This window comes from Chinchilla lanigera, unplaced genomic scaffold (genome assembly GCF_000276665.1).
Source record: "Chinchilla lanigera isolate Chin_1 unplaced genomic scaffold, ChiLan1.0 scaffold00067, whole genome shotgun sequence".
Taxonomy (NCBI): Eukaryota; Metazoa; Chordata; class Mammalia; order Rodentia; family Chinchillidae; genus Chinchilla; species Chinchilla lanigera.
In genome coordinates, this window is record NW_004955468.1 from 4,290,739 (window position 1) to 4,314,729 (window position 23,991).

Sequence of the window (23,991 nt, forward strand, 5' to 3'; positions counted from 1 at the left end):
ATACTGTGGACATGAACTGTGGCAAAGGCATACCTGGATTCTGTGTAGATATTTACCTTTTTATCTTCTGCCCAACTGAAGGCCTGTATGAGTGCCCAGAGCTTCACTCATTGAGCTGACCAGTGCTGGGGAAGAGGCCCTGCTAAGAGCACCTTCTTAGTGGTGACCATAGCATATCTGGTTTTACACTGTCCATTTTTAACAGTGCTACTTCTATCCATAAACAGGTGTACTCAGCATCTGTCAGGGGTTCTATTTGGAGGTCAAACTGGCTGGCAAAAAGTTCATCAGTCAGAGTGAGGCAATCATGTTCTGGCTGCCTGAGCTCTGTAGGCAAATAGGTGGCTGAGTTTAAAGCTTTAACTGGCTGGAAGGTGAGTTGGGGATTTCCAACAGGCAATCCTTGGTACTGGGTGATGTGGCTGTTTGAGAGCCAACAGTGTCCTTGACTACTGAGACCTCAAGTAGAGTGTGTGGCACCTGGACAGTTGGGTTTTGTCCCAGAGTCAATTTTTCCACCTCCTTGATCAGGAGAGCTGTAGCAGTGAGCTCCTGCAAACAGGGAGGCCACCTTTTTGATAGAGTCCATTGTTTTAGACAGGTAGGTGACAGGCCTCTTGCAGGGTCCCACTGCTGAAGACCCCTGAGTCTACATGTTTTCTTTCATAAACAAACAAATTAAAGGGGCAGGTCACATCTGGGCTTCCTAGGGCTGGAGCAGAGGACCTTTTGATTTGTTTAAATGCTTCCATTTCCTCTAAAGTCCACCTAATTAATTCTCTTTTGGTCATGGGTTTTGTCAACATGTCATAAAGAGTTTTGGCCTTTTCAGAGTACCCAGGTATCCAAATTCAGCAGAAACCAGCTGCTTCTAAAAATTCCCTAAGCTCTGTTTTGCAGGCCACAGAATGGTGTGACTTCCTTTCTTTCTGGGCCTAGGTTTTGCAGCCCTTTCTCTAGGTCAAACCCTAAATATCTGATCTTTTGGTTACAAATTTGAACCTTTTTACAAAAGACTTTGTAGCCCATGGCCAATAGGTGGTGGAGAAGGGCTTGTGTTCCTTTCCAACAGTCTTATTTGGTGGGGCTGCTGATTAAGATGTCACCAATGTACTGCTGAAGCATGCCATTGAATTTCAGGTGAGGAAATTTGACCAGATCGGCTGCCAATGCCTCCCTGAACAGCATAGGAGAGTTTTTTAAAGCATTGCAGGAGGCGAATCCATGTAAGTTGTCCCTTTCACACTGTGTCAGGGTCTTCCCATGCAAAGGAGAAAAGGACTTGGTTGACAAGGGCCACACACATGCAGAAGAAAGCATCTTTTAAGTCCAGGCAGGTAAACCAAGTGGCATGAGGAGGAATCAAACCTGAAGGGTGTACAGGTTTGGGATTGTTGGTTGTAAAGTTATAGTGGCTGTATTGATGGCAGCCACTATAGAGGCTATAGAGGTCTTGTACCAGGTAGAAATCTCCATTTTGTTTCTTTACTGGGAGCAGGGGAGTATTCCAGGGTGACTGACAATCTGTTAGATTCCAGCTTGTCTCAGTCTGGAGATGTGGGGTAAGATCCCAAGGTGGGCCTCTTGTGACATCAGGTATTGTCTGACAGCAATGGGTGTGGCACCTGGTTTGAGTTGTTACCAAAGGGGTATGGTTGATGGCTAGCCTGGTGGTGAGTCTTCTGCCCATACATCTGGAAACATGGTTTTTAAGACCTCAGGGTTACAGTCTTTAGGCATTTCTAATTGATACAGCCTCCATTCTTCTTGGGGCACAGTCAGGGTCTATATCAGGTTTGGAGTCAGGGACCCAAGTGTGAGGATGGCAGACTGACTAAGAGCAAAGGAAATGGCTGCTCCCAGCTTTGAGAGAAGGTCTCATCTCACAAGTGGAATAGGGCATTTGGGCATGTACAGAAATTCATGTTTAATGAAATGTCCACCAATCTCACAGGATCTGCTTTGACAGAATTTATTTTCAGTAGGGATGCCAGTAGCCCCCATCACTTGTGTGGGGAAAGGACTGTTATTGCTAATGGACTGATTACTGATGGTCGGCTTATGATCCCCAGCCATACTGATTGCATGTGGTGCAGGGTGTGGGAGGCTTGCCAGAGAATTGTTACCATCAGCTGGGAGGCAGAAATGGAAAGGGATAATGAATTTCTCCTGTTGGTCTGAGTTACATGCTGGGTTTGAATAAAAGGCGACTGAGATGAGTGATCAGGGCAGCAGTCCCAGAAGCTGTAAGCCCCGGGATCCCAGATTTTTAGCTTTCTTATTTTTCTTTTACTTTCCTTTTTTCATCTGAGGGCACCTCATTCTTGGGACCTGTCACCACAGTTAATACCAACACACTTGAATCTGCCAGGAAGTCAGGGAGACAACAGGTTGAGTGACAATGGAATTTTCAGCCCCACTGTCCACCACAAAAGTCACTGGTTTCCCACTGATTTTGGCAATGACTGTGGGCTCCTGAGGGCTGCCTTATGGAAGATGGTCTTCCCTATTCATTGTTGTTGAAAAGCAGGAGTAGGGGTTCAGGCTGCAGCAAGTGTGGTTCTCCAGAACTCTTTTGATCCTTCAGGCAGAGCAGGCATTTGTCTTTCCAATGTCCCAGTTGCTTGCATTGGGCACAATGATTTGCAGCCAAGTGTAGGGATGGTTGTCTGTTTTGAATTGAGGATCCTGCGAGGCCTTGTTGTTGTCTTGGTCTTGGTAGTGTGGTCAGTTTGTCTGTGGTTTCTCTGGGGGTGGTTTTCCCATGATCACAGCTAAGAGGGCAGTCTGGTGTTGGGCCCTACAATCTACCTCATACTTTTATTCTTCCTTTTCTAAGTTTATAAAAACCTTTTGGGATATCTGAAGCAGCTGAGTGGCAGTCACACCAGCAAACCCATTGACCTTTTGCATCTTTCTTTGGATGTCAGAGGCACACTATGTCACAAAAAATTCATTCACCATCTGATGATTCTCTGCAGCCTCAGGGTCAAATGTGGAATAAGTTCAGTATGCTTCACATAGTCTCTCATGGAACTTAGCAAGGCTCTCATTAGGTTCTTGGATAACCTCAGCAATTTTGGACATGTTAATAGGTTTCCTTCCTCCCTCTTTTATCCCTACCTGGAGGGCCCCACGATAATGTTCTAAAGCATCATGGTCCCGTACAGTATTGAAATCCAAGTTTGGGTGGGTATTGGGGAAAGTGGTGTTTCCCCAGGCCTCAGGAGTGCCCAGAACTCTACCCTTACCCAGGTTCATCCTCCCTCAAAAAGGGACATGCTCTTCAGGGCTGAAAAGGGTCAGGAGGATTTGCTGGTAATTGTCCCAGGTAGGCTGATGTGTCTGAAAGATCGAGGTCAGAAGATCAATCATAGCTTGGGGCTTTTCCGAGTAGGAGGCAGTGTGGTGCTTCCAGTTAAGGAGATCAGCGGAGTTTAAAGGCTGATACTACAGAGCAGGTTGCTGATTTGGTCCCCCTGGGCAGCCAGAATATACCCGGAGAGGAATCTGGACATGTGCTGAGCAAAGTCTGTGGCTGACAGGGTTTGGTTCAGGTGGCTCTTGGGGATTAAGTGGCATGAGGGCTGGTGTAGTTGTTGGAGACAGGGCAGCAGTGTCTGGGAGACTGGCTGGTGGGTGACTGGGAGCTGCCTCTGGGGGCAGCAGCAGTAACAAAAGCAGGTTGTTGGTGGTCACCCCCATGAGGGAGGGACATCATCATTAGGGTCATCAGGCAGGATAGGATACATCTTTAGTCTTTGGGGTCCTCTTTATATGCAATTTGTGATCTGGTCAATTGGCTTTGACCACGGGGAGTTTCTTTTTCTTGACAAGCACAGGCACACAGCCAGGGTGGAAGGCTCTGACACAGATTCAACCAGAAATCGATATAGGGGAACTGATCAAGACAGCCTTTTTGGCTAAGTTCAGTTACTTGATTCCAGACTTGATGAACAACTTGTATGTCTAGGGTTCCTTCAGGTGGCCAGACGGAATGAAAATGCAGCCAATCAATTTCATGAAGGGTGTGGAGTCACTGCAGATTCATTTTCACTCCATAAGAAAAACCTTTCCTGGAATTTTTCAGCATACACTCAAGGAGGGTGATTTTACTCTGGCTCGCACCCATTCTGACTCCCTGTAGTACATAGAGTGAGCACTTGAATGGTGTCGCAACAGATGAGGGTGGGTGCCCTTCGTGAATGAGACCACTCAGTCACCCACCTGGCTGCTTGACTCTCACTTGCCAATGCTGGAACCATCCAGACTAAAGAGAAGCATCAGTAGATTCTCTGTTTTGTCCTCTCGAGACTCTGGAGAGATCTTGCCAGTATGACTGGTCAGACATGTCCGAGAAACCATAGGTTAGGACCCAATCAAGCTCCGTAACTCTGAGCCCCCGAAGGTAGGGCAGCACAGATCGAACAACCTATTGCTTACATGGTCCATTCACATTCACAAAAAGGTATTCAGAGGTTAATATATTCCAGCCTCCAATCCCAAGGGTGAAATTTAACTGTAACTGAAACTATTCTAACATAGGGAAGGAGTTATCAGGTCCTTCTTCATCCCATGCAGGGGATGGAAACTGATAAACTGACTGAGGGATTTCCCAGGCCAGTCCTACCTTGTTAGATGGCCTGAACTGGTTGTGTTCCTTGTCTTCCTAGAGTCTAACAGGTGCTCCACTTCTGAGTGAGGTCTCAACTTCAGACCCTTGAGGAGACTCTGGAAAACTTCTGGAGGGCATGCCTTCTTGTGGGGAGGTTGAAGAGTTCCCCACTACAGCCAGAGAGCCTCCACCACTGACTGAAATGGTCAGCATGGTGTCTTCTTGGCCAATGCACCAAGAAATGTTACAGAAACTGGGCTGAACTGAGAGGAAGACACTGCAATGAAGCACTTGGAAGGCAACAACTTTATTACATGGGTGGGCTGCTGGGAATCAGTTCCTAATCATCAACCCTGACTTAGAGTCAAATAGAAACTTATATAGATTTCACAAGCAGGAAGTATAACAGTTGATAGTGGGTCCTTCTATAATTGGTTATATATGTATGGTCCTACATCGTTAGGCAGACCCAGGACAAGTTTAGTAAGAGGGGGTCACTAATTGTAAGGCAAGAGTCCGGGGGTGGGCCTGGGGATTTAGCTCAGTGGCACAGCGCCTGCCTGGCAAGAGTGAGGTTGTGAGTTTGATTCCCGGTACCAGGATAAAAACAAAACAAAAAAAATGAGTCTGGGGGTAAGTCAGCAACACAGAGTATGTTTGTAGGGTACAGTGCAGCTGGATGTAGTCAGACAAAGCTGAGTCACATTATCTCTGACTTGAAGCTAGTGTAATCACTCAAAGATGAATATGATGGTCCACCTATAAAGGTGTTGGTTTTAATATTGCTCTTACAATATCACATGAACCACAGCAATTTACAGTGGGTAGTTTGGGGGGGTCACATGAAGGATGGATAAATCCATCATAAACATCACATTAGACTGATTAGTGTCCCTGAAAAAGAAACATTCACAGTAAGCTGCCAGCAGACCCCCATTTAGGTCAGCATACACAAAATGGGTCATGCCCACACCTAAAGTAGTCATAAGAAATTGACATCCATCCAGCGCCTCAGGAACTCAGGATTCCCTTCACAAACTGGAAAGAAAACAGATTTGCTTTCCCTGAGACAGTACAGTGGATGATACGCTCTGGAGGCTGCAAAATACACAAAGCTGAGATGGCTTCTGTCCCAAACTCTAGAAGTGACAAACCAGACAAATACAGCTTAGCTCTGGAAAGTGTCCACTGTATCTAGTTATAAAGGGAACCTCCTCAGTGTGACTGCATGGATGAATGAGGTTCAACATCTGGCTGATGCTCCTTCATAATATCCACTGTCATAGTCTCTCTCTGCTATGTGCACCTGTACTAAAAAGGACAACACTCTCTTTTTTTTTTTTCTGGTACTGGGAATAGAACTCATGACCTTGCACTTGCCAGGCAGGTGCTGTGCCACTGAGCTAAATCCCCAGCTCCAGGACACACATTCTCTGCATTTCTTTCTCTGCTGTGTATTTTCTGATGCCGAATAAGGGTGGGCCTTTGGCTGAAGGCTTTGTCACATTCATCACACTTGTAAGGCCTGTCTGGTTTGTGAACTATCTGGTGCTGCCTCAGATTAGACCTTTGTCTGAAGGTTTTTCCACACTCACTGCACTGATAAGGCCGCTCACCAGTGTGAAGTCTTCGATGACTATTGAGGCTGGAACTTTGGCTAAACAACCTCCCACACTCAATGCATTCATAAGGCTGTTCACCAGTGTGAACTCTCCGATGTTTTATGAGGTCAGAGCTTCGGCTAAAGGCTTTCCCACATTCACTGCACCCAAAAGGTCGTTCCCCAGTGTGAACTATATAGTGCTGAATGAGACTGGTAACGTGGCTAAAGAATTTCCCACATTCATTGCACTTATAAGGTCTTTCTCCAGTGTGAACTCTCCTATGTTTTATTAGACTGGAGTTGCAATTAAAGGATTTCCCACATTCCTTGCATTCATGAGCACTTCTACCAGTGTGAACCCTCTTATGCTGGATGAGGCTGGAGTTTCGGCTAAAGAATTTCCCACATTCACTACACTCATATGGCTTTTCACCAGTGTGAACCCTCTTATGCTGGATGAGGTTGGAGTTTCGGCTGAAGAATTTCCCACAGTGACTACACACGTGGGGGCTTTCACCAGTGTGAACTCTCTGATGTTTTACAAGACTAGAGTGCTGGCTAAAGAATCTGCCACACTCAGAACACTCATATGGTTTTCCTCTATTGTGAACTCTCTGGTGTTGCATGAGGCTGGAGGAATTGCTAAAGAATATCCCACACTTGCTGCATTCATAGGGCCTCTCCCCACTGTGCACTCTCTGCTGATGAACAAGTGTGGGGGTGTCACTGAAAGCATCCCTAGATTGACTGCTCCTGTCAGGCCTTTGGGCAGTAGGAAAAAATAACGCTCCTCCAGAATGCCTGTGTGCCTTCTCCACACTGGCAGTGATGTGATGCTGAACAAAGTCTGCTGTGGCCACCAAATCCTCCTTCTCCTCCCCACACATGAAAGGCTTCGGGGATGTGCGGTCTGGGCAGGTCATTCCCGGAGAGGCCCTGCACTCCTCCCTTCTGGAAGGCTTGTCCTCATTCTTCGGCACCTGTGGCCTGGAAAAGTTTATATTGAACTTGACCTTCGTTCTGTTTGTCTCACTCATATGGGGTTTCTGCCTGGCATGTGTTGCCTGCTGTTCATCCAGATACAAAATGTCTTTCACAGGTAGGCTACATGTGTCACAGGAGTAAGTCTTCTTCATTGACAGAGGTGTCTTGGGATTTCGATCCTGTAATATTCCTTGTCCAGAAATACACTGCTCAGAAGGTAACACTTTACCCTCTGTTCTACAGCAAAAATCTGCAAACAGAGAAACGCTGGTCAAATCAATTAAACACTGAGAGATGGAAATAGCCCCATCACATGTCCCTCATGGATCTCTGAATGAGTCCTTACAAACCTGAGCAGGATGAGAAGTCTGAGCTCAGGATAAGGAATGGTTGGCTCTCTGCATTACTGTGATATGCCAGGCCCCAAAACAGGGGAGGTCTCTATCACAAGGATGGTATAGTATTGGGAAGAGAGGCAGAGTCCCCAACTCACTTCTCTACAAAGGCGTTGGAGCAGGGCACTGGCTTCTGAGAAGCTGTAAGGACCATGAGGCAGGAGAATCTGACTACAACTAACTGGCTAATGTTCAGGGACATCAAGGAAACAGGCTCTTCTCGGGACATATGAAGTGGGGTCCAACAGTGAAGAGTGCTACAAAGTCCACTGTGGGAGAACTGAGACATAGAGGCCGGAAGGGTGGGGCCAACAGCCAAAGTCGGATCAGAGAACCAAATGGGCAAGATCTCAAGAATGGGAGAGGTAAAAAAATAAGCTGGTATGATTTGGACAAACTGATGATGTCACACCCACCCCAAGCTCCCACTTACCAGTGCCAGGCCTGCCAAAAGCCCCTCTACTGATGGTTGAAGTCACATCCACTCTGTCAGGCACCCAGGGTTGTCTCCTCATCTCAAGTTGGGCAATGACATGGCACCTGAAAGATGTCAGCCCTAAGGGAAAGGTGGGCAGGTCATCGGCCAGCTCAGGTTCCAGGGAAAGGAACCCAGAACAGACCCCAGGAAAGAAAACTCAGTATTACAAATTGTACATGCAAGCAAAGTGTGGCAGACACATCCCAGTGACTTGCAGGTGGTGACCAAATTAGTGCACGATATTTCTGCACAGTTTTCTCCCAGACATATTAGCAAAAGAAGCAGCAGAGCCTGAACCACAGGAGGGTCAGAGATCTGCACAGTCAGCCAGGTGGGGCGTGACAGGTAGGATAGGCTCTATGGGGCTGACCACAAGGCTCCTCCTGCCTGGACCGTTCTGGCACAGCTTTGGTCAAGAGGTGTGGGGCCACTCAGGAAGGGGAGGCACTGCCACTGCATGTGGCACTGCCCTGGGATCCACTGGAACCCTCAACACACAGAACAGTAACAAGGTGGAGAAGCAGTGCTCATGCTGTTGGCATTGGAAAGAGAGTTATCTCTTGTGCAAAGGGGACAGGTAGAGAAGAGCTCAGGATGCTTGGGTAAGGGTGATGGCCTTACCCAGAGAGGCTATGAGTGCAAAATTCTCCAGCATCACATCGCAGTATAGGAGTCTCTGTGCCTCATCCAGCAGTGCCCACTCTTCCTGGGAGAAGTAAATGGTCACGTCCTCAAAGGTCACACAGCCCTGCTATGATGGGGACAGTTCATTCCATGATCAGCTTCTCTCCTCAGGCCTCCCTCTCCATTCCCTACTCATCCTCTCTCAGCCATCTGCCTAGCTCCAAGAAAGTTCCAGGTCCTAATTCTTTTAGTACTGGCTTTTTTCTCATGTCTCACCTATTGACCTTCCCAGCCTATAGGGAGACAGGCAGGAGGGCAGAGGGTTGGCATCTAAGGCCTGGGGTGAAGTGTAGGGCCGGAGCCCTTCCTGATGGCCCCTTCGCCTAATGCGGTGTCATGCTTCTTAGATATAACCCAATGGGGCTTGGACTTCACCCTCAGTTTCCTGTCCAGGCTCACTTCTATTTGCACCTCACTCTTTGTCCTGCACCTTCCCCACAGTTCTGCATCCTGCTGTGCACCCCAACCTCTCAGCCAGTTTTGTGGACTCCTGTGTGTCACTTGGTACATGGTACCTGGATGGAGAGAGCCTGGCCAACACAACCATGATACCATTCTACCCTGGGCCTCCTTGGTACCCGCTGCCAAGCTTAATACTCATCTTTGCTATGGGGGCTCCCCAGGTTCGAACCACATGAAGCAAACACAGATGCCAGATACCTTGGCATTCTTCTGTGTTCATGCTCTCCCTTCATCACTCACACTTATTCAAAAGCCAACCCTCTGATCCTCCTACCACAGTGTGACGTGGGTTTTTTGGGTTTTAAAAAATTGTTTTTTCTGTTTTCTCCAAGCCCATGTGTTGAAGGCCTGGACCCCGGCTGTGACTGTTGTACAAGAGGTGGTGGAACCTTTAGGAAGAGGTGCCCAATTGTAAGAAGTTAGGTCATGGTGGGCTGCCCCTGAGAGATATATCAGGATCCTAGGCCCTCTTTCTTTCTTATCCTGCTCTTCTCTGTTTCCCAGCAAATGAGAGCAATCTCATTTGTCCCTACCTAATTGCTCAGCTTGACTGAAAAATCCCCAGGCTCTATCACCTCCACAGCTGCCAAGCCTCAGCATCCATCTCCTAGCTGGATCTGGCCACCTGCCACATTCCCTTATCCCCACACCCCCAACCCATCACACTCTTCTTCATTTGTTTTTATGATGCTAAACAAGCCAAACGTGGTGCCCAAGCAAGATGTCCTGCTCTGAGTCCTCCAGACCCACATTCCTTTTTCTTAGAACACTACCACCACGGCCTGAGTATTCACCATCTTATTTCTGACATGCCCTCTTGCCCACACATTGATGCCACAATTTGGAGGGTTTGTGGAAACAAAGACCAACCAAACAAAAAAAGCTAAGGCTATTTATCCATTGCTTACTGTAGCCAGGGAGTCAGTCACCATCACTGAAGGCTTCTTAGAGACCTAAGGGCAGGCACAGCAAGGGCAGAGCACTGCAATGGAGAAAAGAGAAAGGCCCTGGTGTGCCCTGACTGGGGGCTGTTGGCTTGGAAAGCTGTGTGTAGGGCCTTCAAATTAGATGCTGGGCCTCACATGAGGGTAGTTATGTAAGCATCCTTGGCTTTCTGCAGTTGGTCCTAAATTGGAGATAAGAACAAAAATTACAGAAACTGTCAGTTATTAGTCAAGAAAGAAGACTTTGTTTAACTTCCTGGCTTGTCACCAGAGATAGCAATCTGGTTTCCTGCCAATCTCACTCACAGTAAGCAGGCTTCCTGTGGTCTGATTATAGAAGAGAGGGTAGTTTCCTGGGCCAGAGCTCCCTTTTTAGATATTGTCTGGCCATTGTCTGAGTTGTAGATTGTCCCTTGGGACCTCAATTAACACCTCCCTGGAACCGGCTGACCGTGTTAAACCATTCTTCAAATCTACTCAGGGTCTCAGGAGCATCGGAGACTCAACGTGTCCCAAACCTAACTTCTACTGTTTCCACTGAAAATGCCTGCTGCAGCCACTTCCCTGCCCCCTCTCTCTGCAGAGGACTTGTTGATACTTGTACCCAAGGAAGCAAACCACGGAGCAGGCCTCCTCTTCCTCACCCTCCACATTAGACAACCTGGTCAGCCTGATGTTTCTCAAAGATACAGAACACACCTGCAGTTCTACCTGGTCTGGCCAGCAGGACTGTGGCAGAGGGTGCTCCTTGGCCGGCCTGCCTTCACCCTCACCCTACACTTGGCTTCCCCTCTGCATCCACAGAGACGCTAATAAGACTGCAGTCCTATCACCTCCCTCCTCTGCTCTGAACCGGCCTCAGCACCCTGTGTCCTCAGAAGAGCAGCCCAGCTCCTCAGCCTGTGGTTGGGGGTGCTATCTGGTCCCAGCAGATACAACAGTCCCTGAGTTTCCGGATCACTCCCAACGGGCTCCCGGCCTCAAGCATCTCCACGCATGTTCCTGTGCTCAGGAAACCCTCTCTCCCTCACCCTTCAGAGTTCACGGGTGGAAACCGCTCTACAGACTGTCCTGCCCACAGTCAGTACCCACGCGAGGAGTGACTCCTCCCAAGCACCCGAGTCAAGGCCACGAGACCGCAAAGGCGAAAGGGGTAAGAACAGAGCCATCCTTTCTGTGCTGGCACCAGGACCAGGAGGGTGGAATCCCACAGCAGGGGGTTGAAGCCCCCACTCACCTGCACCAGGTCCCTCTGCGCTGCCGCCGCCATCAGGGCCAATGGACCCAGCAGGGCCTTCAGAGGCTGGCGACCGAGGTGGCTCCCGCGCGGGCTCAGCCCACCACCCACTCTGCCGTGTCCGCGCTTTGGGTCGCGTTCCGGGCCTCAGTCCCCCAGTCAAACGCGCACCCCTGCGCACACCTCTGTTGTAGGGCTTGCGGCTGCTGCACAGGCAGGGCGCTGGGTCAGAGGCCACTGTCGCATCCACGCGGTGTCTGCCAGACCGATCTGGGTCCTGGGCCGGGGGTGGGGAAAGCAGTCTAGCCCCGGAGAAGCCCTGGCCTTAGGGGAGAGGAAACCTCCGCCCCTCGTCTTTCTGTGGCCACGCCCGCCGCACGCGCACAGCTGCTGCCAGCGACGCAAGTCTGAGTCTTGCCCCCGGCTAGAGCTAGGGAACGGGGCGGGGCTTGCGCGGCTCCTCCTCTGTCCCGCAGCCCTCCCCCAGCTCGCCTCTTAAAGGAGCCGCTCCCTCTGCCGTGGCCTGAGCCAATCAACAGCTGTGCAGGCCGCCTGCTCCCTGCTGTCCCCGCGGCATCCTCGAGAGGCTTTGCTTTCCCGTCAGAGACCTAGCTTCACGTTGAAATATGCCGTTTATAGCTAATTGCGGGATCTTCGTGTGCAAACCCTACGTATTCTCGTTCAGTGCTTCTCAGATCGTCCCACTGACATCACTGGGGATTTATTAAAAAATCAAAGTTGGAGGTGGCAGCCGACACTTAGGTTCTCAGAGGTTCGGAAGCAAGGTTGGGAGGGAAAAATTGAGATCAGCCTTCTGGGCTCACCCAAGCCCTTGGTTTAAAGCCAGGGCTGCTGCGGCTTGAGAACAGGGATTCAGAGATTCAACACAGTGGGATCGTAACACTGCACTCCTCAAGGGGTAACAGGTGATCTAGCAGGCACCAGGCAGATGCTGTTGTTGTCATCATCCTCCCACAGCTCTCACAAGCACTGACGTGGGAGCTGCTTCTCTGCAGGGTCATCTGGGACATTTGTCAGCGTGTGAAACACGGGCTGGGGATGAGGCTGCACGTGTGAGATGCACCAAGTAGGCTCCAAAGTGAAGGCACACAGTTATACTATTTGACGCCTTTGTATCCTTTCTTTGCTTTGCTTTCTTTTCCTTTTTAAGAAAATAGAACCTGCAGTTGTTTTTAAATTTATTTTTAAATAAAAACAGACAATGTATTCGAAGGTGGGGAAAGTGGAGTGAGAGAGCGGGATAGTGCGGTAGTCTGGATAATTAGGGAGTATTCGAAATGGAAACACTCTTGTTTTTTATTTTAAATAGATTAAACACTAAAATGATACCTCTGCATCATGTACAACATGATGCTGTGAAATACGCTCGCCCTGTGGAATGGCTAATGCAAGCTGATGAATGTCACCCTACAGAAACAGACCGGTCTGGGTTTGTGCCATCTCTACATTTTGCTGGATGCTGATGAAGGAAAAGGAGCCCCTGCCATCTCATGGGCACAAGGGACCCTCTCATGGAGGTTTGAGAAAGGGGCCAATCGTGCCTGGGAACCTCTGAGTCCCTAAGTTTGGCCTGCCGCCTGCAACTTTTTTTTTTTTTTTTTTTGTCTTTCTGAGACAGGGTCTCGCTGTGCAGTTAAGGCGGGCCTTGAGCTCACTTTGTAGCCCAGGCTGGTCTCGAACTCGCAACGATCCTCCTGCCTCAACTTCCCAAGCACTGGGGTTACAGGTGTGCGCCACCACGCCCGGCTCCAACTTTCATTTTTAACAAATTCCCAGCGATGCCAGCGTTACCGGTCCGAGAAGTACTGAACGGAGGACTCGTAGGGCTAGCACACAAAGATCCCACTAATTAGGTACAACTGCGCATTTCAGCGTGAATCTAGGTCCCCGAGTGAGAGGGGAAGTGGCTAGCGGATGCCTGCCGGAGCAGGGCGCAGGAGGCCGGCGCAGCTGTTAGTCGGCGAGACTCTTGCTGCGGGGCCGCCCCTTTAAGAGGGGAGCTGGAGGTGGGTGGGTGGGGCTGGGGGGGGCACAGAGGCGGGGTCGCCTGCAGGGGTTGTGCGCGTGCGGAGGGCGTGGCCACCGAGTGCTCGCGGGTTAGGGGTGGAGTTTTGCGGGTGCGGGGGGAGGCGTGGGTGGAGCTTCCTGCGCTGCCAGGGGTCTGGGGATCCCGCTGACCCGGCTGCGCTCTCGGCCTCCGCCCGGGGATCCGGCTTGGGCTGGCGGACACCACGCGGGAGGGGCGGTGCGCTCGGACCCTGCGCCGCGCCTGTGCAGCAGCCTAGAGCTCTGGAACTGAGGTGTGCGCAGGTGCGCAGGGGTGCGCGTTTGACTGGAGGACTGAGGCCCGGAGCGCGACCCAAGGCGGGGACACGGCATAGTGGGTGGTGGGCTCAGCCGGCGCGGGAGCCACCTCGGTCGCCAGCCTCTGAAGGCCCTGCTGGGTCCATTGGCCCTGATGGCGGCGGCAGCGCAGAGGGACCTGGTGCAGGTGAGTGGGGGCTTCAACACTCTGCCCTGGACCTTAGCAACAAGCTCAGAGCAGGTTACAGCCCCTGATGATAGAGATCCTCACCTTGTTTGGAATTTATCCATAGCTAATGATTAAGAAAGGAGGAGGGGGGCACACGTGTGCCTTGCTTCTCCTGCACCCTTCTCAAGTAGTTGCCAGAGTCCTGCCTCCAGGCCGGCAAAAACCTAACTTCCGGCTTCCCATCCCCCACCCCAGTTGGGACTCAAATTTTTTAGGACCGTGGGACTCCCTGTTTTTTAGCTACTTCCTGTTGAGAAGCGGCATGTGAGAGACTTAGGGGTCTCCCTCTTGCTGACTTTTAGGGCAAGGGGGCGAGTAGAAGGTCCTATATGGATGGAGGAATCAGTGGGCTGGAATCGGGCTGTTGGAGCATCTGAGAGGGATAAAGGAGTAAAGGAGAGATGATGTTAAGAAAACAGTTTAAAATACAAGAGCTAAAAGTAAGGAGCAAAATTAAAATAGTGAGCCATTTCCGTCATGAGGATTGGGAAAGCCTCACTGTTCCAAAACTGGGGAGGGTCAGATGTGCCTCGGATTTGTTTTCTTAAGTCCAGTGCAGCTCCGAAGTACAGAAATTGGGTAACAACCCACAAACCCAGCAGGCGTTGCCTCCAACATCGTGGGCATACTGCTGAGCCCAAAGGGAAAAGCAATTGGGGCCTTCTTTAGTTGGCAGATTATAGGCAGAATAAGCGTCAGAAACAAATGATAAAACGTCGTTGGCTTGGTGATGTCTGATATGTCATAGGAAAATGACCAGAGTAAAAAGCAAAGATGGCAGCTGAATGTACTATAACCATTTTCCTTTTTATAAGGCTTATTATAAACAGCAGCAGGTGGGCCCAGACCACCAGGAAATATGCAGGAATAGGAGGGTAATTACAATAAGGTTATGATTAAGAGGTTAATACTCAAGGTGCACATAACCTTGTGTTGGAATGTAGGGTGGGATGGTGGTGCATTTACTCATTGGTTGCTTATTTAAACAGACACTTGATGGTACCTAGAAGCCTGCAGAGATTTGTCCTGTGGAGGTGCTTTCTTCCATGGCTTGGCTTGGGAATGAAGAGTCCAGCTCAAATCCCTAGAACCTTGATGGCTATAGAAGAGAGAAGTACCCTTCCAGAGAGGCATTAGCTGTTAGTTAACTCATGAGGAGGAATGCCTCCTGGGTTTGTAGATTGTTACCCAATTTCTGTACTTGTGAGTTGCATTGGACTTAAGGTTTGACTGAAGTACCAAATTGACAAAGGGTCTGCTGAGGCTCTTGGGATATTTGTGACAGTGTTTAAAATCCATGATCCTTAATTGCCTGTTGAAAAATATCTAGCATAGACATAGATTAGCCCAAGAATTGAGCCTCTACATCTAGTAGGGTGTCTACATACAAGAAAGGCCAGCCGTGTAATCCTTCAAGTGGGCTAAGCCCAGTGCAGTAGTAGGGCCTATGAGACTTCTCAGTAGAACTATAGGTAAGATTACCTTCCACGAGAGGTGAGTTTCTTGAGATAACTTTTTTATGTAGTGCTAATGTTTGATTGGCTTGTTCTACCTTGTCTGAAGACTGAGGTCTCCAAGAGGAATGAAGATAATATTTAAATCCTAAGATTTTAGCCACCAACTGTATCACCTAGGAAATGAAAGATGGACTGTTAACACTTTGGAGGAATTCGGGAGGTCTAAATCAAGGAATAATATCTTGGAGAACTGCTTTGAACTTCTTTGAACACTTCTGTAGCCTTTTCAGCCCTGGTGGGAAAGCCTTCTATCAATCATATAAAGGTATAGATGAGAACTAGTAGATATCTAAACCCTTGGCACAGAAGTAGTTGGGTAAAATCTATTTGCCAATCCTCACTTGAGCATTTTCAATGTCTTTGAGTTGGAGACATCAAGGGAGGGGGTTTAGACCAAAGGGGAATGTTCAGGATTCATATAGCTAAGCTTGGGACCTGTGAAGCCCTTTGCCGCTAAATACCCATTTTCATGCTTGGTATGGGCAGTTTTGTCCATATCAAGGGTAAGAAATCATGTAATTAAAGGGTAAGAATAATGTGATTTGTTAATAGTTTTGCATTTTATTGACTAGGAGAAATGAAGAAGGTTTGCTGATTGAACCACCCAAGTGTAACCACAGGCCAGAGCCCAAGTGACCTACTCTGGCATATAAGTAGGGGAAGGCAGATGCATCCAAACATGGAGGTCAGAGACAATATAGTCTTAGGATTGTGGACTGGGGGAGAAGACCAAGACCTTGTTGGTGTGTGTCTGAGAAGCAGAACACTGAAACATTAGGAGACTGGGCCAGCAAATAGAGGGTTGGGCCCTATACTTCAGGACCAGACCTTAGATGATGGCCTTCTCTCCTCCTTCCTGTCAGTGCTATGGGTACACAAGGTGGTCATGTGAGGCATTAAAAAAAAACCAGTATTAACCTAACCAGGGAGTGGTATCTCCTTGGAGCTGGGAAGGAGTGTGTAGGAAGAGAGTAGGGAATGGAGACGGAGGCTTCAGGAGAGATGCTGATCATGGAATGTACTGTCCCCATCATAGCAGGACTGTGTGACCTTTGAGGACGTGACCATTTACTTCTCCCAGGAGGAGTGGGCACTGCTGGATGAGGCACAGAGACTCCTGTACTGTGATGTGATGCTGGAGAACTTTACACTCATAACCTCTCTGGGTAAGGCCATCACCCTTGCCCTGGTATCCGGAGGTCCTCTCTACCTGTCCTTTTCACAAGAGACAACTCTCTTTCCAATGCCCACAGCATAAATACTGCTTTTCCCCCATGTTCTTGTTCTGTGTGTTGAGGGTTCCAGTGGATTCCAGGGCAGTGCCACATATAATGCCTCCCGTTCCTGAGCAGCCTCACACCTGTTGACCAGAGCCATGCAGTGAAGGCTCCAGGTAGCAGGAACCTTGTGGTCAGCCCCATAGAGCCCATCCTACCTGTCACTCCTTATGTGAGTTACTGTCCAGATTTCTGACCCTTCAGGTTCTGTTCCTTCTTTTGCTAAAATGTCCTGAACAAAACTGTGCAGAAATACCATGCACTAATTTGGTCACCACCTGCAGTCACTGAGATGTGTCTGCCACACTTTGCTTGCATGTACAAACTGTAATACTGAGTTTTCTTTCCTGTGGTCTGTTCTGGGTTCCTTCCCCTGAGCATGTACTGACCGATGACCTGCCCATCTTTGCCTTAGGGCTGACATCTTTCAGGTGCCATGTCATTGCCCAACTTGAGATGAAGAGAGAACCCTGGGTGCCTGACAGAGTGGGTGTGACTTCAGCCATCAGTAGAGGGGCTTTTGGCAGGCCTGGCTCTGGTAAGTGGGAGCTGGGGGAGGGACATCATCACTGTATCCAAATCATACCAGCTTTTCCTCTCATACTTATCATTGCTTGTGTTAATGCTAATGTCTACTTTTCATCTCTACCTTTCCTTCCCTACTCTTTTTTTTTTTTTTTTTTTTTTTCTTTTTGAGACAGGGTGTTGCTATGCAGTTCAGGCTGGCCTTGAGCTCACTTTGTAGCCCAGGCTGGTCTTGAACTCACAATGATCCTCCTTCCTCAGCCTCCTCAGTGCTGGGATTATAGGCGTGTGCCACAACACTCGTCTCCTTCCCTGTTCTTGAGACCTTGCCTGTTTGAATCTCTGCTCTGACTGTGGACTTGCCTCTCTTTTCTTCTCTCCATGTCTCAGTCCTCCCACAGTGGCTTCTGTAGCACTCTTCACTGTTGAACTCTAGTTCATATGTCCTGAGAAGAGCATGTTTCGTTGATGTGTTTGAACATCAGCTAATTAGTTGTAGTCAGATTTTCCTAGGCCTGGCCATTCTTGCCTGCCTCATGGCCCTGCTCCAAGGCCTTTGTAGAGAAGTGAGTTGGAGACTCTGCCTCTCCCCACAATTGTACCCCATCCTGTGGTATAGATGTCTTCCGTTTTGTGGCCTGGCTAGGCACAGTAGTGTAGAGAGCCAACCAGTCCTTACCCTGATTTGAGGTTTCTCATCTTGCCAAGCTTCCAAATAACTCATTCTGGGGTCAGACAAGCATATGTGATGGGGATATTTCCTTCTATCAGAGTTTATATGACTTGATTGTAATTTCTCTGTTTGTAGATTTTTGCTGTGGAACAGAGGGGAAGGAGCTACCTTCTGAGCAAAATGTTTCTGTAAAAGAAATATCACAGGATGAGAATCCCAAGACAGCTCTGTCCATGCAGAAGACCTACCCCTGTGACACATTTGGCCCTCACTTAAAAGACATTTTGTACCTGGTTGAATACCAGGCAACACATGCCAGGCAGAAGCCCCATGTGTGTGAAGCAGACAGGACAGGGTTCAAGTTTAGTACAAACCTTTGCCAGCAACAGGTGCAGAAGAATGAGGACAAGCCTACCAGAAGGGAGGAGGGCAGGGCCTTTCCTGGAAAGACCTGCACAGACCACACATCAGAGAAACTTTTGATGTGTGGGGTGGGCAGGGAGGACTTCGTGGTCGCATCTGATGTTGTGCAACATCAGATCACTCCCAATGTGGAGGAGGCCCACAAAAATTCTGATGGTGTATTAAATTTTCCCAATGCTAGGCATACTCTCAAAGATACATCCACATTTGTTCAACAGAGAGTCTACAGTGGTGAGAGGCTCTATGAGTGCAGCAAGTGTGCAGTAGTCTTTAGCGATGCCTCTAGCCTCAAGCAACATCAAAAAGTTCACAAGGGAGGAAAACCTTATGAGTGCTGCGAGTGTGGGAAAATTTTTAGCAGGCATTTCAGTCTTGTGGAACATAAGAGAATTCACACAGGTGAAAAACCATATGAGTGCAGTGAATGTGGGAAATTCTTTAGCCAACACTCCAGCCTTTTTCAACATAAGAGGATTCATACTGGTAGGCGTGCTTATGAGTGCAGGGAATGTGGGAAATTCTTCATCTGCAACTCCAGCTTAATTAAGCATGGGAGAGTTCACACAGGAGAAAGACCTTATAAGTGCAAGGAATGTGGAAAATCATTTAGGCAGATCTCCAATCTCACCCAACACCAGAGAGTTCACACTGGAGAACAGCCTTTTGAGTGTAATAAATGTGGGAAAGTCTTCAGCCGAAGCTCTAATCTCGTGAACCATCAGAGAGTTCACACTGGTGAAAGGCCTTATAAGTGCACTGAATGTGGGAAGATGTTCAGCCAAATCTCCCACCTCAGGATCCATCAGAGACTCCACACTGGTGAACGGCCATACCAGTGCAGTGAATGTGGAAAATACTTTAACCAGAGTTCCAGCCTTAAAGCCCATCGGAGATTTCACACTAATGAACGGCCTTATGCGTGCAGTGAATGTGGGAAAACCTTCAAACAAAGCTCAAATCTGAGGCAGCACCAGATAGTTCATAAACCAGACAGGCCTTATAAGTGCAATGAATGTGGGAAAGCCTTCACCCAAAACTCCACCCTCAGCAACCATCGCAGGCTTCATACTGGTGAACGGCCTTATGAGTGCAAAGAATGTGGGAAAACCTTCAGACAAAGGTCAAATCTGAGTGAGCACCAGATAGTTCACAAACCAGACAGGCCATATAAGTGCAGTGAATGTGGCAAAGCCTTCAGCCAAAAGCGCACCCTCATTCAGCATCAAAAAGTTCACACCAGAGAAAGAAATGTAGAGAATGTGCACCTGGCTTGTTGAACACAGCTGCATGCAGCAGAAAATGTCAGTGGCCTTCATGAGGGAGTGTCAGCCAAACTGCGAATCTCATTCATCCATGTCACACTGGGGAGGTTCTCTATGAAAGCTATATATGGTGGATGCTTTCAGGACAAAAGTCATATTTGTCCATATTATCACTGTTAGAGTTTGGGACAGAAGCCATCTCTGCTTGGCCCACTGGCAAGCCTCCAAAGCATGTATCAGCCACCGTGCCATCTCATAGAAAGCGGCCCTTTGTTCTCTTTCTAGTCCATGAATGGAACCTGAGTTTTTGAGGCCATGGAAGGATGTCATTTCCCCTATATATGACTATTGTAGCTATGGATGGGACCTGGTTTTTGACCATGATGATATTTTCCTTTTTCAGGGACATTCAGTGGTTTAATATGATGGATTTATGTGACCTAACCCAAGTACCTAAAATACATTGGCTAGTTCATGTTATACTAGGAGCCTTACTGATTAAAGCATGTTTTATCTTCCTTCTGATCACTGTGGGAGTATTTCAAACAGAGAACAGAACTAAGGTCTCTTAATGGACAGCTCTAAATTGTGTGTGCTTCAGAAGTGACAGTAGGATGGTAGAGAACACCTTTCAGCCCAGGTTTGGCCTTACGTTAACTCTTAACCAGGGCTTTCTAGGAAAGACTATATTGCTTGTGGGCCTGTATTGCAATCTTGAATACTATGAATTTTCATGGCCTAAATGGCATGAATTTTTCTCATCCTAAGAGGTAGCAGTTGTAACAATCTCTAGTGCATCTGAGAGCATTATCAGTTGTGTCGCTTACCCCTAGCACAGTGGTGGCAAGCCTTTTAGAGACTTAAGTGCCCAAACTGCAACTACAAACCCACTTACTTAATTGTAAAATTCCAACAGTGCAATTGAACCTGAATGCTCAGCTGCTGGAGCAATGCTGATATGACTTCTGTTATACAGATATGTCTACCTTTAAGACCTGGTAAGTCCAGGTGGGTCCATAGTTTCTACACAAACACAGTGTGACTATAGAGAGTGGATGAGACCTGTAGGAATGGAACTGTTCTAAAAGTGTAATCTTAGATGTTCTTTCAAATGTCACTGTGTAGGTTTGAGGGCTTGTATCTAGATGTTTCCCCAAAGACTCACATGGTCATAGATAGGAAGTTCTGAAGATGGCTGGATTAGTGTGTGTGAATGTGTATTAAGGATGTCATTCTGGAGTTGAGTATCTCACTCTGGGTGTGGGTAGCACTGTCCAATAGGCTTATAGCCTGGATGAAATATAAAGGCAGGCTTGCTGCTGTTGCTGCTGCTACTGCTGCTGCTTTGTTGTCTCCTGCCTGCTTGCCATGGGCTTATTTCCCATCTGTGATGCTCCTCTTCCATGCTACCCTGCCTTGGAGCCAGTCAACTGTGGACTGAAATCTCTACAAACTGTGACCTGAAATAAACCTTTTCTCCTTTAACTATAGATGTTGGATATTTTTTCTTAGCAACACAGTTAGATTTTGTTACCAGAAGTGAGGTCATTGTGATACCACCTGACCATGTAGTTCAGGAGCCTTTGGAAGTGGCATGTGGAAAGAATTTGGAAAGGAGAATTTGGAGATGCTGGTTGAAGAAGCTGCTAGGAAATGCTTTAAGCTGTATTTGATGTGAGATTCTGATCAGTGTTCAGAAGACCAGAATATTGATTAAAAATACAGCCAGTAAGTAAAGACCAAGCTGAAGAGGTTTCAGTTAGGAGCAAAGATGGCTGTTGGACTCTAGACCATACGTGTTATCCTTTGGCAGAAAGGATAAACTGTGTACACATAGCGTGGAGATCCTCAAGATAATTGTGTTTTCACATATAAGTGCTTTCTCCTACTGAAATTTGCATTTTGCTCATGTCTAGAGATTTTGCCAGAGACTGAGCCCTGAAGGCAGCAGACTAATTTTTTTTTTTTGAGACAGGGCCTCAGCCTATAGGGTGGCTTTGAACTCACTGTGTAACCCAGGCTGGCTTTGAATTTGTGGCAGTTCTCCTGTCTCAGCCTTCCAAATGCTGGGATTACTGGTATGCACCACCATGCCTGGCACAGGACTAATTAATCTTGCAGAAGAAAGTTCAAGGCAGTCTAACGTTGAGGAAATGGCATGGCTACTGTTGGGGGCTTTTAGCCAAATCTATGCTGAGAATTAAGAGCAAAAACTCAGCAGAGTGGTTTAAAATATTTTGAGTTTTTCCAGAAAGGAAGCTCCAGTAAAGTTATGGACTGCAAAAATGAAGAAAAGGACAAGTTGGTTGCTGAGAAGGAACAGGACAATAGAAAAGATGATGTGAAGACATCACAAAAACCAGTAGTACTCCAGCCTTTGGAGCCTCAAAAGTACAAAGATGGAAGGCTGCTTTGAGGAGAAAGCCCCAGAGTACCATGTTCCAATATGGAGGAGGCCTAGGGAAATTTTTCTTCAGGATTTGGTTCCTAGTGCTCAGCAATCCAGGGACTTGATACCAACAGCCAAGAGAGAAGGAAGCCTGGCTACTGCTCCAGCTGGTGGCAGACTTTGGAATCATTGCTGTGGTACTGGTTTTAGGTGGATGCAGAATATAAGAGTTGTGGCTCAGGAAGACTTCCACCCAGAATTCAGAAGAAGACCTGGGAGGCCAAGCAGCATGCTTCTGGGGGGAAGAATGTGAAACTGAATATGAAGCTGAAGATACAGGGGAGACCCCAGAAGGTTGGAGAATCCAGTAACATAGATCGTCTGAGGAAAGCTGCAAGGAGTGAGCAAAGCTGACCCAAGGGAGAAGCCATGAGAGCTGCAACCATTGGTGGTACCACAGGGGCAGAGCTCCCTAACTCTTTGGAGCTCACATCTTGCCACAGATTACCCTGGATGCTAGATGTGGAACTGCAGGACTTAATGTTTTCCCAGCTGGAGTTTGGGCTTGTTTTTCTCCTGTTCCTTTCTATCCCCTATTTGTACCTTTTGGAATGGGAATGTTTATCTTGTGCTATTGTATGTTAGAAGTGTTTGACTTTCTTTTCTTTTGTATAGGGACTCACAGCTAAGAGTTTGCCTTAAATCTCAGAGGAGACTTTGGCCTTGAACTTTTCAGCAATGTTGAAACTGTTAGGACTTTAACAACTCTTAGAGATAGACTAAATGCCTTTTGCATAAAAGGATGTGCATGAGCCTTGTGGGGGCAGGGGTGGAATATTATGATTTATATCTAGATGTTCCCCAATGCCTCATGTGGTCATAGGTGGGGGAGTTTCCAAAGTGGCTGGATTAGGGTGTGTGAATTTAGATTAAGGGTGTGCTGCTGGGATTAACAGTGCCCCACCCTGGGTGTGGGTGGCACCAATCAATAGGCTTCAGAAATGTAAAGGCAGGCTTACTGCTGCTGTTACAGCTTGCTGCTTTGCTGTTGCCTGCTTGCTTGCTATGGCCTATTTCTCCTCTGCGATTTCCCTCTGCCATGTCCCCCTGCTTTGGAGCCAGCCATCTGTGGACTGCAACCTATAAACTATGAGCTGAAATAAACGTTTCCTCCTTTAATTTTGGGTGTTATGTATTTTTGTCTCAACAATGAGAAAAATAACTAAGACTGGGTTTGCCAAAACTCTCAGGACCTTTTAACTGCTTCTGTACAATTAAGATTACTAGCAGAGCAAATAATCTAAAGGTTTTAAGGATTACTATAGACTGTGCTATGCATCTCAAGGCCATTGCTGGCCTTTCCAATGACAGAAAGATTCTGTTTCCTGCGATGGAGCATTGTGATATAGCCAGCTATTCTTTGCTGCTGAGGCATGAGGGGAGAGATGGTAGAATTGATAGAGAGTTGTCAAATGTTTTGGTTTTGTAAAATGAGTGAGTAGTCATATTTTTATGGGTAGCAATTTCTTTTAATGTTTAGTTAAGATATAATTGTTATGAAATAATTACACATTTAATGCACAAAATTAAATACATTTTGAAATGTATATAGTCAGGGAACCAACACTACAATCATGATGATGAACACATCTACCATCTTTAAAGTTACATTATGTCTCTTTATAATCCCTCCCTACCTTTAGGAAGCTATTGACTGCATTCCAGGGAAACTGATTTTACTTTTTTCATTATAGATTCATTTGCATTTTTTAGAATTTTATACAGTTGTAATCATAAAGTATTCATGCTTTTTTTTCTGGTTTCTTTCATACAGCATAATTATATTTTTTACAGTTAGGTTGATTTTCTAAATTATTTTAAATTTCAGTAGGAGAAAGCACTTATATGCGAAAACATAATTATCTTGAGGATCTCCATGCTGTGTATGTGTGTATAGTTTATTCCTTTT

At 47.5% G+C, this 23,991-nt stretch overlaps 2 protein-coding genes across 10 annotated transcripts in view; one reads left to right on the top strand and one right to left on the bottom strand.

Annotated features, from left to right (window-relative positions):
• The window catches only part of LOC102006328 (zinc finger protein 792-like), a 27,145-nt gene extending 6,994 nt beyond the window's left edge, over positions 1–20,151 (top strand). Inside the window, exons 1-4 of one of the 6 annotated variants that reach the window (XM_005400008.2) lie at positions 10,354–11,318; positions 16,510–16,639; positions 17,166–17,288; positions 18,084–20,151. In XM_005400008.2, coding sequence (XP_005400065.1) covers positions 10,839–11,318; positions 16,510–16,639; positions 17,166–17,288; positions 18,084–19,648 — 2,298 coding nt within the window. In that variant the 5' untranslated portion in view covers positions 10,354–10,838 and the 3' untranslated portion in view covers positions 19,649–20,151. Of the gene's footprint in view, positions 1–10,353; positions 11,319–13,527; positions 13,915–16,509; positions 16,640–17,165; positions 17,289–18,083 lie in introns of those variants that run through there. The other 5 variants (XM_005400011.2, XM_005400009.2, XM_005400010.2 and 2 more) reach the window with 5 other exon arrangements.
• LOC102008615 (zinc finger protein 792) lies at positions 4,899–11,825 on the bottom strand. Of its 4 annotated transcripts, none has more exons than XM_013522373.1 (5): positions 11,403–11,824; positions 10,130–10,347; positions 8,697–8,781; positions 8,031–8,153; positions 4,899–7,452 (listed from the first exon to the last, which is right to left on the bottom strand). In XM_013522373.1, exons 2-5 carry the CDS (start codon positions 10,151–10,153, stop codon positions 5,978–5,980), a joined length of 1,707 nt encoding a protein of 568 aa, XP_013377827.1. In that variant the 5' UTR covers positions 10,154–10,347; positions 11,403–11,824; the 3' UTR covers positions 4,899–5,977. The 4 variants fall into 4 exon arrangements, with proteins under 4 accessions (XP_013377827.1, XP_013377826.1, XP_013377825.1 ...); XM_013522372.1 differs by having other exon boundaries at positions 8,697–8,823; XM_013522371.1 differs by having other exon boundaries at positions 8,697–8,826.
• Positions 20,152–23,991: the final 3,840 nt, after the last annotated feature.

Coding starts and splice junctions, on each gene's coding strand:
- LOC102008615 (XM_013522370.1), bottom strand. CDS start 11,435: ATGGCGGCGGCAGCGCAGAGGGACCTGGTGCAG. Junction 8,824..11,402: donor CGCAGAGGGACCTGGTGCAG/GTGAGTGGGGGC, acceptor CCATCATAGCAG/GGCTGTGTGACCTTTGAGGA. Junction 8,154..8,696: donor TGCACTCATAGCCTCTCTGG/GTAAGGCCATCA, acceptor CCTTTCCCTTAG/GGCTGACATCTTTCAGGTGC.